The 18,196-nt window shown below is 43.1% G+C and overlaps 1 protein-coding gene across 1 annotated transcript in view; it reads right to left on the minus strand.

Annotated features, from left to right (window-relative positions):
* Window positions 1–532: 532 nt before the first annotated feature.
* The window catches only part of HS6ST3 (heparan sulfate 6-O-sulfotransferase 3), a 627,468-nt gene continuing 609,804 nt past the window's right edge, over window positions 533–18,196 (minus strand). The window contains exon 2 of the mRNA XM_044381903.2: window positions 533–1,241. Within this exon, the coding sequence (XP_044237838.1) occupies window positions 533–1,241 (709 nt within the window). The remainder of the gene's footprint in view (window positions 1,242–18,196) is intronic.

Below are 18,196 nucleotides of genomic sequence, written 5' to 3' on the forward strand. Positions count from 1 at the left end.
ACTTAAACCACATTCAAACAGGGTTCAAGATGAGAGCCAACAGCTAAGTGAGGGTTGGCATAAAACCTCATCTAAGGGCTGAGCGGGACTCCTTTCTTTCTCTCTCTCTCTGGACAGACCAATATTTCCATTACAGAGACAGTGTGAAACAGACCAGTTTCAGCAGAACATCCAAGCCATAATTTGGCTTTTCATGTGTGCCTCTGTGGGTTCCCGTGGTGCTGCAAAGGATATCTTCAAGAACCGTTTCCTTTCTGGGGCTCTCTCCTTGACCTCCTAAGGACGTCTCTCCTGGATGCATGCCTACCCTACTTAATATCACGGATCGAAAAATGCCAGGGGAAAAAAAAGAAGACGACAGATCATCTCCAGCTGGATGAGAATGAAGACAAAGAGGAAGCAGGTGTCCGAATCAAGCCACATACAGCCAGATGTCCTCAGAACGGCCCATCAGCCTCCACAGTAACCAGCGACACAGGAGGTCAGTGCGCCTGCTCGTCCTCCCCCTCCTGAGGAAGGAGAGGGCAGGGGGTCACCATCTCACCACCTGGCTATTGTAGTCCTCAGTGACCGCCCCCTCTGTGTTCCCATCCTCTTTGGGCCACCGGTGGCCCCTATGCTCCCGCTGCAGCCTGCGCTCCTCCCGCCTCTTTTGCCGGTCCCTCTGGTGCTCTAGCTGCTTGGTGTGGTGGTAGCGCTGCTGGAAGAGATCTTTCGCGTACTCGTAAAGCTGCATGTCCAGGAAGTTGAGCTCCTCGATGCGCTGGCGGGCACCCTCGTTGATGTCCACGTTGGAAGCCCGTGTGATGTTGAACTGCGTGAAGGGGGAGATAAACTTGAGGTTGAATGTCCTCTCGAAGAGAAACTGTGTCTTCCTCTGGAATTCCGTGAGCCCGAAGAAGGCCATGTTCTTCAGGTTGCTCTTCGCGCTCTGCAGCAGGATGGTGTTCCTCTCACTCTCATTCATGAAAGTCAAGTTGTAGCAGCCCACTAGGCTGAGGTCGGCCAACATGCGCACCTGGCGGTTGTTGGCCAGGTTGTACGTGCAGTCCATGAACTCCCGCAAGCTGACCCCAGACCAGTCGTCCCCGGGGTAGCAGGTGGGCAGCTCATCGGGGGTGGGGCTTCTCCCATCACACATGTGGAGGGAGGTTTTCCACGTGGCCCCTCTCTGGACGTGTTTCCATTCGCTCAGGTAGCGTGACACCGGGTCCCGTAACATGGTGATATAATAGAAATTCCTGGAAGAAATGAGAAAGAAGAGTGTCAGTCTTCGACAACGACAGCTCTGGGATTCTGAACCTCCATAGTGTTTATATCAGCACTGAGTCAACGGGCTCTTCTGCCAAATGTTCGTGTGAGAGCGGTCGCCTGCATTTGCACCTATCAGGTAAATGTTCCCATATGTGCGTGTTTTCCTAAACATGCGTGGACCGGTTTTCAACACCATTTGTTTAGTTCTTCCTCCCTGCTCCAGTGCAAGGAGGGATGCCAAGGGGGGGGTGATAGGTTATTCATTCATTCAGCAGTTTATTCACTGATAAATTGCTACTGGAAATACTATCTTACATTAAGAAAACACACTAAGATTTTTGAAGGTTACTCCCCAGCCAATATTTTATTTGTAGCAGATGTGGGTCTACGTGATAGAGAAACATGCAAGGAGGTGAAGTGATCCGTCCAAGGTTGTGGGACAAACACGGGCAAAGCTGGAAGCCAAGGCTCCTTAGTCTTTCCTATTTGCCCTGCTATTCTGGATTACAAGGTAGGTGGGATTGGGGGGAAAACGTATTGTGTGTGGAGACCGATTTTTTTTTTAAAGATTTTATTTATTTATTGGACAGAGAGAGACACAGCGAGAGAGGGAACACAAGCAGGGGGAGTGGGAGAGGAAGAAGCAGGCTTCCCACTGAGCAGGGAGCCTGATGCGGGGCTCGATCCAAGAACCCTGGGATCATGACCTGGGCCGAAGGCAGACACTTAACGACCGAGCCACCCAGGCGCCTCTGGAGACCGATATTTACTGAGCACCTACTGTGTACTGGGAACTGTGATAGGTGCTTTATGATACTAGCACAGATAATCCTCAGCACAATTTCGTAAAATGGGCTTTATCATTACTTTTTTTAAAAAAGATTTTATTTACTTATTTGAGAGAGAGAGAGAATGAGCATGAGCAGGCAGGGTGGGGGAGAGATAGAGGGAGAAACAGACTCCCTGCTGAGCAGGGAGCCGGACAGGGAGCTTGACCCCAGGACCCTGAGATCGGGACCTGAGCCCAAGGCAGATGTTTAACCTATTGAGCCACCCAGGCACCCACTTTTTTTTTTTTTTTAAGCTGAGAACATAGAGACTGAGAAAGGTGAACAAATATAGTCCAAGATCCTAGAATAAATTAATGCTTCCTGCAATGGAGTCTAGATCTATTGATTTTAATGCGTCTGTGATTTCCTCTGTGCCATATTGATATTTTAAAAACAAAAATATAATTAATATGTATTGAATGCTTATTGTCAGGTACTGTGGTTGTTACAGTCACGCGTCTTATCTAATGGCATCAAATGGAACATTGAGAAGAAATATATATATATATGTGTGTGTATACATATATATATATTTTAAAGATATTTATTTGACAGACAGCCAGCGAGAGAGGGAACACAAGCAGGGGGAGTGGGAGAGGAAGAAGCAGGCTCCCAGCGGAGGAGCCCGATGTGGGGCTTGATCCCGGAATGCCGGGATCACGCCCTGAGCCGAAGGCAGATGCTTAACGACTGTGCCACCCAGGAGCCCCGAAGAAATATGTTTTTTTAAATGGTCAGCTTCAGGATGATCCAGTAAAGATCGGGTGCTTCCAGCCTCAAGGGGCAAGAAAAGTGTAAAGAGGCAAGAACAGTGTTGGAAAAGTCAACAGGTAAAGACACAACACAAAGTACTAGAGGAAAGTAACTATTGATTTCAAATGAGGAAAATCCTTCTCATAATTTGAACAGCCTGCCAGTGGACTGGGCTGCCCACCCCACCGCTGGCACCAGGAGTGACCCTCAGAGGTCCCCTGAGCAAGACAGATGATCCTGAAACGCTCTGAAAGGAAGCCCGGGCTTCCCTTGGCCAAGCTAACCTGGCTTTAAAAACAAATTAATACCCAGTAAAAGCAATGACAAGCATAAGGGCTTTAAGGGTGTAGTGCTTTTTTATGCTGCTTTTAAAAAAAGGACTCCGTGAACTATAATATTTAAAACTCCACATTTACTGTTCTCAGTTTTTTGAATGTCTAGCCAGTTTTGAAATGCGCTAAGGGAACTACAATATCTTAAGAAACGCTAGCTTCTCCTTAAATTAGAGAGAGAAATGTGCTGAAACTGCCACAGACAGGCCAGCCTGAGCCCTTGCTTTTGCCAATCATCATTTTACATTACTCTGTTGTCTTTTGCGGTGACAGAATGACAATTTCATCAGTGGAAGGAAATTTCCCGAAAGGTCAGTAGGGAAAGCAGAAAAGGACTGACACAGCTTCTGGGCTCCAGAAGGAAATGTCGATGGGAAAGTTTTGTTTGGAGTGGCTATTACTATGGTTGAATATTATATGACAGGTCATTATTAATCCTGCTTTGGTCCTATGTCAGGACTTGTTCATGCTCCAATTTTACAAGCAGAGACTGATTTTTATTTCACAAAGCAAGTGCATAATAAATATAGAAACACAATAATGATGATAGTGATGTGACTCAGGTGGGTTAAGGATGCCAAACACATCGAGACAGAAGAATTTCAATCAGAGCAATAGTTGCATGGAGTCACAAATGGAAAATTCAGAATTTTCCTGTTAATTGGGCAAAACAGATAACACACAAAAAAAGGTTTTAAGGAAAAAAGATGATGATGGTCAATGGATAATTCTCAACCTCATTCATGTGTCTCAGATTTAGAAATGTTCCAGATTTTTAAAATAATCGTAAGAGCTGGAGGATTATAGGGGCAAGAATTACAGTGGTTTGGGACATAAAGGTTTCTCTGGAACCTGTTTGTGGAATCTTAGTGGCTTTTGTCTCACTCAGAAAAATTGGCCATAGACTTCCTGGGGCCTTCATTCCATTCGGAAATGTACATGGTCTCAAAGCTGACTGAAACTGGCTTGGCTTAAAATGGTATTGGTTTCAAATTTAACTTCATTCAATTTAACATTGCACTTAACAGTGGCTAGCCAAATCGTAGGATGATGTTTACATGAGTAAAATAAGTCCCAAATGTCTGCAAGGTCTACCAGCCAAATAGATAAGAGATCAATTTGTAAATAAAACTCTGACATCAAGACACAAAAGTGTACTGGTGGGACATTTATACTGATGAAGAACAAACTTGTCCCATCTCATGGTTCCGGAATGGGGTGGCTCATAACATTTGGGTTTTGCATAAGTCAGACATACTCTCATGCATATTTTGTTTATTTGTTTAAATCCTGCCAAGGAGTCAAAATAGAAAGTTAGAAAAATAGGAAAAATAAACCAACAGGGTCGAAGAGGACTCAACTGCTGGAGAAAGCAAAAACACTTAAAATTGATCAATGGAATAATTTTTTCTCATTTCTTTTTTTTCCTCTTTTTTCATTTTCTTCTCTACTTTCAGACAAAAAACTACAAAGATCACTACTGAAATGATGGCTACATCCAGGCCACACATCTCATGGTTGTTGCCTACAAGCTTTGCTTGTAGGTTTATGAATCTCCCACTTACTCAAAAACAACGCGAACTCATTGTCTTCTGCTCTCCAAACACCCAATTCACTTTCTAGGGAGAAGTCTTAGAGGGTTCTGTACTATTTGAATTTGCAAGTTTCTTTTGTTAGGCCTTACTTATTCAACAGCACAATGGAAGATAAAACAAAGACCAGGGAAGGACAAGCAGCTCCCCAGCAAAGGAATTTGTTAATTCTGCAAATGTTAATTGAGCCCCGTGATTGCCAAGCACCCGGGCAGGCAATGGGGACTCAGAGATTACTAACACCTTGCTCTCAAGGTGATCGCCAGCACCCAGGGGTTTTGGTGCCGTGACAGAAACGCTAACTACCGTGTTAAAGCAATATTCTACCAGTCTCCGGGGACCAGAGCAATCTCCAAGACAGATAACTTTATTTGTCGGTGACAGTGTCCTATCAGCAGGCCGGCTGTTTGCCACCTACTTCACTGAGAGTTTGGGTGAATTCATTTAAGGGTGTTGGTATAAGCAATTGCAGCTCTCTAGAATTGTCATTCTTGGGGCCCCAAGGTAATGATGGCAAATACCTGTGTACTCAGGAAGATTAGGGAACAGGGCACCTTGGTTGGTTCAATGATCATTTTAACGGATAATGATTGTAGGGGCCATCGCGGCGTCCTCTAGTTCAGAGGCACAGAACACGCACTTTTTCACAGCTGCTTTAGAACCCCTCCAGTGCCTTGCTCTGTTGTGAAGTAATCATATTGTGCAATTGCGAACGCAGCACGGAGGCGTGACCGACTTCCCACAGGCTCTGCCTTGTCCTTTGCTCGTTTGCATCCTGAAAAACACCTCCTGGTCTTTTCCCGCCCAGCTCAAGCCTCCTATCCATCTTGCCTGACTTTTCTAGTCTCGAGGGTTTTACTGCGTCGCTTGCTGCACTTCCAACTTGCATGTGAACGTCTTGGTCACCTCTGCCCTTGAATCTCCTCTGATAACTGGACTCAGGCCTCACGTCCCAGAGCACTTCACCCAAAGTCCCGCTCACAGCAAAGGTTCAACACCCGATGCTCCGTAAAAGAAATTATCATCATAGAAGATAAATGTATTTTAATGACGAAGGTTAACACTGCCTTTGATAAATACGCCTTTCTTTCCTTTCCCAAAGCTGATCTGATATTATTTTTGACTGTCTAAAATGTGTGAAAAGAGTAGAGACATGATCTACGAATGCAGTCATCCTTGGATTGCCACGGTCCACATGCAGAGAGAGAGACACTCAACACGGACTTTGGGTAAAAAGCAGAGTGTTTCAAACAACAGGTAATTAGGAGCGATGAGGCGGCTCTTTAAAAATGTTAAGCTTACTAGTTTTCTTCCCTACTGCTTCAAGAACCTGTATTTCACTAAGCAGTTTATTGTATAATTGCTCATTTCTTTAATTAGCAAGCCATTTAATTAACACACACTTATCGAGGGTTTGTTATGTGTAAGGATCTGCTCTAGCAAATGTGGAGAACATAAAAAAATAAATAAATAAAACGCCCTCAAGTATTGTGGGTGTAAGGATGGTAGATTCGAAAAAGAAACCTGGTAGCAAGCTATGGAGGTAAGCAGTGGACAAGCAGTATTGAAGAGAAGACTTAAGAATGTACAGAGAGCAGAGTGGTCTAATTAGACCAGGAAGTTCATGTTGTGCATTTCACAAAATGTTTGCTTAATAAATGAATGGATGGTAGGAGGGCATAAGCGAGAAGAGGATGTTGAACCCAAGCAGTCATGGGCTCTGAATACAACTGGCAATTGCTAAAATGGGAAAAGAGTTGATTTAAGAAGATTCATTAGGCAACAGTGTTCAGGATGGACAGAGCAGGCAGAGCCAGGACAGATGTTTGGTAGCTGTGGTGAGGGGCCAGCAGGAAAGAGCCCAGAACCATCGGTGTTGATAAGGAAGAAATCAGGGACAGATTTGTATCATGCGCCCATGTGTCATTATTCCATCCCCATTTCCACATTGCCAGCTTCCTCCAAACTACCTTTTTCTCCTCTGTATTTCTTCTTCCCTTCTATCTAATCCTTTCCTCTCGATTCCTCAATGAAAGAAGGCAGAGCTAGTATGCTTATCAATACGGTGGAATGAGGAGTATATGTCTCTGGAATCACCCTGCCTGTGATGATTCAAAAAATATTCACTTTTATGAGGCTATCACTTGCCTAGCCAATGAAAACACCTCTAGAAGAGCCTACAAAATGCTACATTCACTGGGGAGATTTAATAAATGTATTCCTTCCACCACTAGCCTAACCCTCATAAAATCAAGCAACAAAATTAGTATCATCAAGGTCCACAGTTCTGTGCATTCAAAAAAACCAACCTTCTATGATGTCCTCTGAAACCTGTTCCACTCGTGTTCTATCTCTAGTCCAGCAACGAGGGACTGTGCTATCCCTTAAACAGGCCTCATGCCTTAGTCATTATCCCCAGAGCATACGACGCACGACCTTATACAACCTGGATGTTCTGTTGTTCAGTGTTTGGGGAATGAATAAATATTTTATCAGCTACCATTTCAGGGATCCTGATAGTCACGTCCCTAGGAAACTGAACTTGCTGCTTTCACCAACAAAAGTTGCCCAGGCTAATGGTTTCTCTTAGCCTAAACCTTGTGAAATGTATGGGAAATAATCAATTTCTCCACCTTCCTCTTGCCCTGCAGACTTTTCACGGAGTTTTCCCTAGATAATCAAGTTTTGCCAAAGCTCAGTATCTCACAAAGATACAGTTGAGCGGTTGTAAGGTAGACTTGGGGGTCATCTGAAGGAGATCTTTGGTCCTCTCACGGAGTAGTTCAGACACTCCACAGTATACATCTTACACACAAGCTCATGTGTGCATTTTCAAATAGTGAAACTTAGCTCCCCTCTGCCCTGCTGTACTGTATGCTGGAGTCATTTTCCAAATGCTCAGAATGGAATTAATTTCTGGGCTCTCTTTAGAGCCGCACGCTCATTATGGGCTACCCATTCTTCATTATCTCAGTAGAGCATTATCTGCGCTATCCTGTATCTGATAGGGGAACTGTGGCAGTTAGAGCTTGGCAATCAGGCTGCCCTTTGACACGGTGATGAAAAGACCTTTTATTCAAGCCTTGAAAACAAATTAACGAATTTAAGAATGATGTTCTAAGCAAATGGGAAATTGGGAACTATGATTGTTAAGTATGGTAATAAAGAACTTTCGGCGGCTGACAATGGTTGTGTCAGAGAGATTGGTTCCAAGGATGTCCAGTATTGTGATGAGAAAATGGAGACACGCACACGTGGGTGGTTATCTTCCTTCACACAGAAGCCACGCATCCCCCGCCACGTGGCCACCACTCCCCCCTTCCGGCGACTTACAAAGCAGCCAGACCCTTCTGGCGAAAGCATTTTTTTTTACGTACTGCCCTGAGATCTTGACTCTTTTCTATCGCTAAGATAGAGGGGGGAGGAATGCCCACAGCCCATGGTGCTTCCCTCAGGAGGAGAGACGCTTCTCATCCCTTTTTTTTTTTTTTTTTTTGCGGCGTACCTGATAACTTTAGAGGGAGAATACTTTTAGATGTAGCTGGTCTGGCATTTTTTTTTTTAATCTGATTTCCCCCCTTCCCCCAATTAGAAACGCAATACATTGTCACTATGGAAAATATGAGCAATGCAGAACACCAAAAAAGAAAAAACCATTAAAATTATCTATAATCACTTCACTTCACCCAGAGATAACCAGTTAAATACCTATTCCTTTTTTTAGAGATTTGAGATCATAAAGGAACATTTTATTTTTAACCTGTACTTGTAAGTCAAAACTACAGAGTGAACACTTTTTCTATTTTATTTAATATTCTTCCATAAGAGTGTAATATTCCAATTATAGCTGTACCATAATTTATGTGACTAATCTCCCAGTTTGGGACAATTAGGCTGATTCTGTTTGAAGGAGGATACTATAAACAATAATCTGGTGACTATCCTAAGCCATAAATATTTATGCAAGGAATAAATTGCTAGGAGTAGAACTTCGAGTCAAGAGAATTGCCCCCATTTCACTGTCATAATGCCAAAATATAGCTGACCATCGTTAGCACAGGAGAGGACAGGGCCATTCGGTGGGGCCCGACATCAGGAGGCCACCTGGTCGCCCAGGCAGCGCTATGCAGCAAAGGCTCCGGGCTCTGCTAGCCCCTGGCCGGACGGGGAACGTATTCTGCCAAGAACGCGAATCTAAGCTGCATGTTCAAGGACGGCCGCGGTGGGGCTTGTGACATGGTGGGGTGGAAACATTCTTCCAAAAAGATTTGTTTATTTTGCACTTAAAGAGCAGCTGGACCAGCAAACGAGAGACGAAACATTTGTGGCATCAAATCCCACGCCTCGGTACTGCGGCTAGAGGAAAGCCGACCTCGGGATCAGAAAGACGGAGATTCCTCACCCGACTGTATCAGGGCAGGTCCTCGAGGAAACAGCCTCCGGAGAGGCAGCACATCTGCGATGTTTAGATGTCAACTAACTTTAATTACGGGGAAGCCGCACACCGCCCCAAACGACCAAACCAAAGCGTGAAGCCAGCGGCCTCTCGACCGTTCTGGTCATTTCGCAGGGACGATCAGCCCGCCCTCCAGCCTCCCCGGAGGAAGAGGTAGTATTTATCAATAAGGTAACACTTTTCAATCCTGTCACGTCGCTGCTTTCTACCGACACGAACCCTCGCAGCCTCGGACTCACTAAAATGCCATGATTTCGGGTGGCTGTCCTATTTGCTTTCACTTTCCCCCATGAGGCTGCTGCAAGAATACATTTCAGGGAATGCATGTTCCAGGGGCTTGCCTTTGCTCTCTTGCTGAGTACAGTTCCTTCCAGTACAGTTCCAGATGTGCCAGGGAGGGTCCTGCTCTCATGCATTATTCAGGACTTCCGTGATTATTTGGTTCAGAGGCGCCCTGCTCTGCGCTGCCTTGTTGGGATTTCGGCGCGAGGCCGTCTCCAGGCGCTGTGCTCTGCAGAGCTGTGGTTTATGCATGTGGGCACCCACCTGAAGCCGCAGCCGCCCCGGAGTGAGATAAAGCCCAATTCCGTCTCACTTGCAGCTCGGATCCCAGCCGGGCAGAGCAGAACACCAGATAGAACACTCAGATTGTGTTATCAGGGCCATGCGTGTTCAGCTGGGCTCTCTTCTTAGCTAATTTCCCAGACGCTGCTTTTAGCAAATGTGAGAATTACACAGGGTAGAAGCAACGAGGTGTTTCCAGTGCAATTGTTTTGCTCTAGCCAATTTGGAAAGGAAAAGAAGTAAATCAGGATATTTAAGAGCAAGGCATGTGTTTCAATATTTAGGTTTATATCTGACAGCTTTGATACAGATTTTCCTAAAATATCACAGGAACTTAAAAAAAAAAAGTCGTCTCTGTCCAGATTTTGCTGTGCTCTTCCATCCCTTGCCAGTCCTCAAAGAAAGAGTGACTTGGAGCTCATCCCTCAGGCAATGATGAAGGAGCAAGCGAACTTAAAATATGCAAAGTTCCATGCGGAACAAAAACTGATAACACTAGTAATATAATGGGTAACATTTACTGAGTGTCATCTACGTCCCGATAGAGTTATTAAGTGCTGTATTGCATTAGCCAATTTGGTCAACAAAATAACCCTTTGAGTTACCCTTTTAGATGATGTCTGTAATTTCACAAAGATCTCACAAAGAGAGTTCTGATGCTCTTCTATCCTCTTCTAGGAGTCAGGCTGTCTTAGAGATGCAGTTTGTGATTTAATGCTGCAGTGGTCCACGCTTTGTTGAACTCAAAGCTCTAGAAGCAAAATGAGCATCTTGGGGTGAGGGGTTTGTGGTTACCCGGGCGGCGGTGGTGGGGGGGTGGGCAGCAGGCAATGAGGGTGAGGCAGCACACCTTAGAGTCGGGGAGGGCAGAGGGCTTAGCTCAACCTCTGGAGTATATGGGTCCAGAGGGTTTTCTAGATAGTCACAGCTTAGCAGTTCAGAAACAATTCTCCTGACCCCAGCACGCACATGAAACTGCATAACAAATTTGCACTTGAGCTGCAGAGACTAGTGGGAAAGACTGCAGCGCAGCTGCCTTCCTTTTTAACACTCCTGAGGAATCTAGAAGCCAAAAACTGTAGTAAGCTCGGGACAATAATGGATGGTTGGAAATTGCGGCACAAGAGAATTCAGATGAGCGAGAGCTCACGCAATGCCACAATTCTCTTTCTGGCTTTAAAATAAGTCTTTTTTTTTTTTTTTTTTTTTTTTTTTAACGAAATGCTACGGAATCTCAGAAGTGTGTTCAAAGGAGGTTGCTGGATCCTGCAGTTGGCTTTTATTTAGGAAGAGCAGATTCAAGAAAATACAAGTCCAGCTCTACTCATTCGGACATGGCAAGAGCGCATACTTTCAAGCATGCTGGAAACTTCGCTTAAGGTGCAGAGGAAAGAGAACAGGTTTGAAGGGGGAAAGATCTGGATTTCAATTTCGGATCCACCGCACTCTTCACGTGACCTGGTTAGCTGATATGACCTCTGGGAGCCCTGGTTTCCTCATCTAAATAGCCAGAGTATAAATGCTTACTTCACAGAGTTGCCGGAATAAAATAATGAGTGTGAAGTGCCCAGCATTCGCTGACGCACAGCCCCAACTCCACACGCACGAAGAGGGTGTCCTCCTCTTCAACAACTGTCCTTCCTCCCTGAGTATCAGACCCTCGGAAGCAACCAGAATAGGTGACGGTTCAAATATCAAACATACATCGGAAACCGGGGATGTGCTGTATGGTGACTAACATAATATAATAAAAAACATTAAAAAAAAGATATACTGAAAGGTTTAAAAAAAATAAATATCAAACAAGCTGTGTTAACAACAACAACAAAACGAGAAGGCTTCTTTATTTGTGAACATGCTTACAATTTTCAAAATACTTTCCTCATCCTTTATTTCATTTGATCCTCAGGAAAAGACGGTATCATAGCAGAATTTTACCGATGAGGAGACTAACACGGGGATACGAAAGGATGATCCCGAGATAAAAGAACTCAGAGGCAGAGGCAGTGAGACTTCTCTTTTTCTTTTTCTCCAACCATTCTACTCATTGATTTGTTTATTTAAAAGTAGTTTTTGATTATGTCTTTCATGCCACGCACTGTGCTAGGTTTCTGGGATGTAATGGTCCACAAGACCGCAGCTGACCCCAAGGCGTTGACTACGTAGCCTTCCTTGATGATCGCATACTCTTGTGTTTTGCTCCAACATAGTCAAATTAGAAAGAAACCATGGAATCTGCACGTTATTCCGCAGTGTGGAGGTTTCATTGATTTGGGTATTAGCTCATTTTCTCCTTAAAATGTGCAGAAAAGGGGGACCCAGAAGAAACAGCCAGAAATGCCAGAATATGGATACACCTGCAGGTCATATTTAAAGTTGTAGAAAAAAATTATTCTGAAATAATAAACTGGTATTTCTAAGTAAGCAGTGCTGTGGACCCCAATCTCGAGGCTCATAATGCCCGGTGGTCTCTCTTTCTGTGATGCCAGTAGATCACTAAGAGGTGACCATTAAAGGATTACTAGATGGTGATATTCTAATTCTATCATTTCTGTTTCATGTGTTAGCTGCAATACTTCTACAAGGAGAAACTTCCCCTTATCCACGATTTGATCCCCCAGGGTATAGTTGATACAGGTAGGAAAGGTAGATGAATGTTTGACTCATGTTATTTCCTGGTTTCAAAATAATAGACTGCTTTCCTAGAATCCCCCAGAGGAGCATTTTGTTGATGTCATTTGTTTGTTTTTATATCATTATTAGCTTGTGAATCTAAGCCTAGTGAGTTTCAACACATTGCTATCATTATACTTATTTGATATTCAAATCATCTACTTTTTGGCCAGCCGGAGCTAATTCAGGATGGAACCTGGGTCCCTTTATGCAACCCTTGTAAGACTTTTATGCATATTCTTAAAGGATCTTAAACATTGCCAAAGTTCCATATTAACAAAGACCAAGAAAGATGGAATTAGAGCCGGAAATTCAGCACCGCTCCTACCGAACAAAACGATTGCTGCTCAGCCTCCCCTCCTGGCTAGCATCACCTCCCCTCCCGGCCAACATCACCTCTCCTCCTGGCCAGCATCACCTCCCCTCCTGGCCAGCATCACCTCTCCTCCCAGCCAGCGTTACCTCTCTCAGTCCCTACCAGGCAATGGAACTGCCGCTTCGGCTAATGACATCTGAGCATTGAAAGGGAAACAGACCAGACACCATCTTTAACTCTCCTATGTCCTATCTGGGTCCAAACATCAGGGATTTCTGCTTTTATTTCTTCTGTTTTTCTTCTTCAGCGCACGTGCGTGACATTTTCCTCTGTGCTAGGAACAACAGGCAGGGCTGATGATTCATTTGTGACTAGATGCCAATGTCACTGCACGAACTCATCTAGGAGACCCCAAATTATGCTGGAAGTAACACAGAGCCCTCATCAGGTTCTCTCCAAAATCCACTTACCACGCTAACAGCCTGAGCTCCTTCCAGAAGCCCAGCTTATCACGTGGACACTCAATGGGATCTAAAGAACTGCTATAATTCTGCCTAATTAATAAAGCAATGACAGAAATTTAGAAAAGTAGATGCATGATCATTTAAATCTCCCAGGAAAAAATCAATTCGTTCTGTCTAAACTTTGCCTTGGGTGCTGCCTTCATCAATTCAAATGTGGAGCACAGTGACCTTAAGTTGCAAATATTTTTCTTCAGGTGTGATTGAAGCATCAGAGGGGTAATAGCTTTCAACATGCATTTCTTTGAGATTTAAAAACACTCAAATGAGGACGCTGATTTTCCCACTTTGCTATATGTAAATCAGAGAAAATAATCTTCAAGATGTTCGAAATAAATGTAGCTTGGGGCTGCTCGAGTTAGCTTTACCTTTGTACAGTCAATACCTGGATTAAAAATAAGAGGACGTGTCCCTTAAGAAGCAGAATAATGCAACTGTAATGCCCTTGCTCTGTGAACTTCCCTAAACATACCGCCTCTGCATTTATTATTTCTCTTGGTGGTAAGAATCTGAATTTAATAGAAAGAAAGAAAGAAGCAGTCTGTTTTTTAAAAATTGACACCGCTCCCATCCCTGACTCTTCCACTGACATGGTGTGAAACATGCTGATGTTAATCTCAAATGAAAAACAATTCAAACCCCATAACGCAGGCAAACGTATATAACCAAAGAGAGAAAGAAAGAGAAAACAACAGAAAACATCAACAAAAAACCAGCTAACAGCGTTTCATCAGCTTTAAGTTTATGGTTTATTACAGCCACAAGAGGGCTCTCAAATCTTTCCAAACACTACGTAAGTGCTGAGAACTGTTTTTCTAGTAATTAATTTCTACAAATCAATATTACCTATTAATGCACATTACAGAGACAAGCTACAGACTTCTGACACTCTATGCTCAAGTTAAAGAGAGAATTTCCCATGAAAATTCTAGGGGCCTGCAGTGATTGTAAGTCAAAACCAAAATGAGTTGCACCTGTGATTTCCTGTGTCTGCTCTAGCATAAAAAATCCCAACACTGCACATTTCATCAAAGGTTAAAACTGAATTTGAAGCACTGTGTATATAATGGAATACATTGACCTCCAATGCATTTTAAAGGCTTTCTGCCTCCTTCCACCACATCATGCACCCCAAAACAGCCAAGGAGGCTGATACACAAAAGCTAAAAGGCAGTGACCCTTTCCCGGGGTCTGGGGGAAGTTGCTAGAGCCATTAGTCCTGGAGGTTTTTGGCTCATGCTTTATGGTATTGACGTTTGCAGCCCACACCACAAAAGACGCTTGCGACGAAAGAGGGTATTTTAATTCTCTGTTAAGCCAGAAGATAGGGGTAGGATCTATTGTGGTACTTGGGCAGAAAAGGAGTTTCGGCAAACAAGGACAGACTGGAAAGTCTGCTTTCTCCAAAGCTCTGGCAGAAGAGAATACCACCTATCACCCCTACCTCGGGCAAAATATGGGAACAGAACAGAAGTGCTCCCAAAACATTCTGTTAGATTCATTAAAATATCAAAATCGTCTTTGTACAAACTCAGAAAGCCCCTCTGAGCTTTGATATGAAAGGGCTTTTGATAACAGCCTTTTCTCTAATGGGGTAACATAGACACAATGAAGGGTAAGGATTGGTAACAGCTTTACTGCCATAGGGCGGGAGTATTTCCATGGCATTTTGGGGATGTGGACCTTCTCCTTCTGGACAGCTTGCTCTCCTAGAACTGTCAACACAAGGTGGGTGGAGAGAGGAGGGGGACACCAGCTAGGACAGCTCAATGGTCCCTCCTGATCAGAGTTTCCACATACTCATTTATTTCTGAAATTAAGAATTACCATAGAGTAAATCCCTGGTTCAGGAAAGGCCAGTGTTCTGCCTTTGACTCAGGCACCTAAGAGAGGTGCAATGGAAAAACAAATTCTCTCTCTGAAATCCTACACTGCTTGGCATATGCCCCAAGTGCAAATTGAACTGAACCTTGATGTAAAGTGTGTGCATTTTTAACTAACACTCTTCAGTTAGTGGTTCCCCAAGTTTTTTTTAAATTGAAGTTTAACTGACATATAATACAGTTAACCCTTGAACAGTGCAGGGGTTAGGGGCACCCACCCTTGGCACAGTTGAAAATCTATTTATAATTTTGACTCCCCCAAAACTTTACTAATAGTTTATAGCTGACCAGAAGCCCTAAAGATACCATAAACAGGTGATGAACGCATATTTTGTGTGTCATACGTATGATATACTGTATTTTTACCATAAAGTAAGCTGGAGAAAAGAAAACGCTATTAAGAAAATCATAAGGAACAGAAAATACATTACAGTACCACTCAACCATTTTTAAAAAAAAAATCCATCTGTAAGTGGCCTTGTGCATGTTCAAGGATGAATGGTATTATGTTAGTTTCAGGTGTATAACACAGTGATTCAACATTTATATATATTATGAAATGCTCAACATGATAGTGGAGTTACTGTCTGCCACCATACAAAGTTACCACAATAATATTGACTATATTCCATATGCTCTTTCACCTGCATGTCTTAGTTATTTTATAACTAGAAGCCTATAGCTCTTAATCCCCTTCATCTATTTCATCCATCTCTACCAGTTTTTTCTCTGTATTTATGAGTCTGTTCTGGTTTTTGTTTATTTGTTTGTTCTTTTTTTTTTTAAATATTTCACATGTAAGTGAAATGATATGGTATTTGTCTTTCTATGGCTTATTTCACTTAGCATGATACACTCTAGGTTCATCCATGTTGTCACAAATGGCAAGATCTCATCCTTTTTTATGGCTGAGTAATATTTCATTATACGATATATATGAATATGTATCTCACAATCTCAATGATGTGTATACATATCTCACACGTCTTCTTTATCCATTCATCTAACAATGGACACTTGGGCTGCTTCCATATCTTGGCTACTGTAAAAAATGGTGCAGTAAACATAGGGTGCATGTGTCTTTTCGAATTAGTGTTTTTGTTTTCTTTGGGTAAATATCCAGAAGTGGAATGGCTGGATGGTAGCGTAGTTCTGTTTTTAATTTTTGGAGGAAACTCCATACTGTTTTCCACAGTGGCTGTACCAATTTATACTCCCACCAACAGTGTGTAAGGGTTCATTTTTCTCCACAACCTCACCAACACTTATTACTTCTTGTCTTTTTGATTCTAGCCATTCTGACAGGTGTAAGGTGATATCTCATCGTGGTTTTGATTTGCATGTCATTGGCTTCCCTAAGTTGAATTCCCGGTTTAAGTAGCAGTGGTCCCTCTTAATTTGCCTACATTTCTTTTTTGAAATTTCAAAAGGTGCCTCCTAAGAGATGATGTTTTTTTTCAGTTGTAATACAGAATTCCATAGAAATCCTTTCTCTTCATCACTTTACATGTTATTTTGTGCTGTCTCACATCTGTCCCAGAATACTTTCATTCATGCAGCCTCAGAACATTGACCTTCCCATGGGACATTGCTTGTTAAAGCATTCTGGCCATGACCTGGGACTGAAGTTTAGCCTAGGACTTAGGTAAACACATGAGGGCCCTCAGCTTGGTCTTGACTCAGAGCCCTGCCCTTCCAGAGGCAGCTAGGACTGAGGCAGACCTTGTGAAGGAGGACGTCAAGCAGAAAGGAGGTAGAAACATATCCTTAATTGATCCCAGGGCATTTTGCTTTTGGACAAAGTACATCTAGTCAAGGTTAAGTATATTTGACATTTTGATCTGTATACTTAAAATCACTCAAGGTTACAAAAAGATGGAATTTCCCACATCTCAGCAGAAGGCAAATGTTACATACTGTGTTTGTGACCCTCCCTGCCCCCCTTCCCAGCAAATTCACATGTTGAAACTGTACCCCCCAATGAGATGGTATTAGAAGGCAGGGCTTTGGGGAGGTGACTAGGTTTAAATGAGATTAAGAGAGTGGAGCCCCCATGATGGGTTTAGTGCTCTCATTAAGAAGAAAAAGAGACCAGAGCTTCTCCTCTTTACCATGTGAGGGTACAATAAGACAGCTCTCTGAAATCAGGAAGAAGGTCTTACCAGACACCAAATCTGCACCCTGGTCTTGAACTTCCCAGCCTCCAGTACTGCAAGAAATAAATCCCTGTTGTTTAAGCCACCTAGTCTATGGTATCTTATTATAGTAGCCCAAATTGATCGAGATAGCAAAGGTTGGTGTTTTCCAGAAAATAAGGGAACAATTTGTTCACCATCCTTCCCCTCACATAGAATATCCATTGCAACATATCTGATCATACTAAAACCTGCTTTCTAAAGAAGTTAAATGACTAAATGATCGCCATGATGGCTGGGGTAGGGGCTGAGGTTTTGCAGGACTAATCTTTCCCAATTTAGAATTCACCAGCCCAAGTGCTTTGTCTTCACTAATCAACTCAAAACCCATCACCGATCTCCCATTGAGAGGTGTTATAAGTTGAATTATGTTGCCCCAAAAGTTGTTGAAGTCCTACCCCCAGTACTTGTGAATGTGAACTTATTTGGAAATCAGGTCTTTGTAGAGATTCAAGTTAAGATGAGGTCAGTAGTGTCTTTCAGTATGGCTAATGCAGTATGGCTGGTGTCCTTGTAAAGAGGACATTTGGACACAGAGACAATGTGAAAAGGGAAGACAATGTGAAGACACAAGGAGAAGATGACCATCTATAAGCCAAGGGATGTCTGAACATACCAGAAACTAGGAGAAAAGCATGAAATATTCTCCCTCACTAAGCTAGAAGGAATCAACCTTGCCAACGTCTTGTTTTAGGCTTCTGGACTCCAGAACTGTGAAATGATACATTTCTGTTGTTTTAGCCGCATAGTTTTTGGCACTTTTGCTACAGCAGCCCTTGAAAACTAATGCAGGGGAGAGATTTATTAGAGAAATAGAAGAATACAAT

Source organism: Ursus arctos, unplaced genomic scaffold (genome assembly GCF_023065955.2).
Source record: "Ursus arctos isolate Adak ecotype North America unplaced genomic scaffold, UrsArc2.0 scaffold_10, whole genome shotgun sequence".
Lineage (NCBI taxonomy): Eukaryota > Metazoa > Chordata > Mammalia > Carnivora > Ursidae > Ursus > Ursus arctos.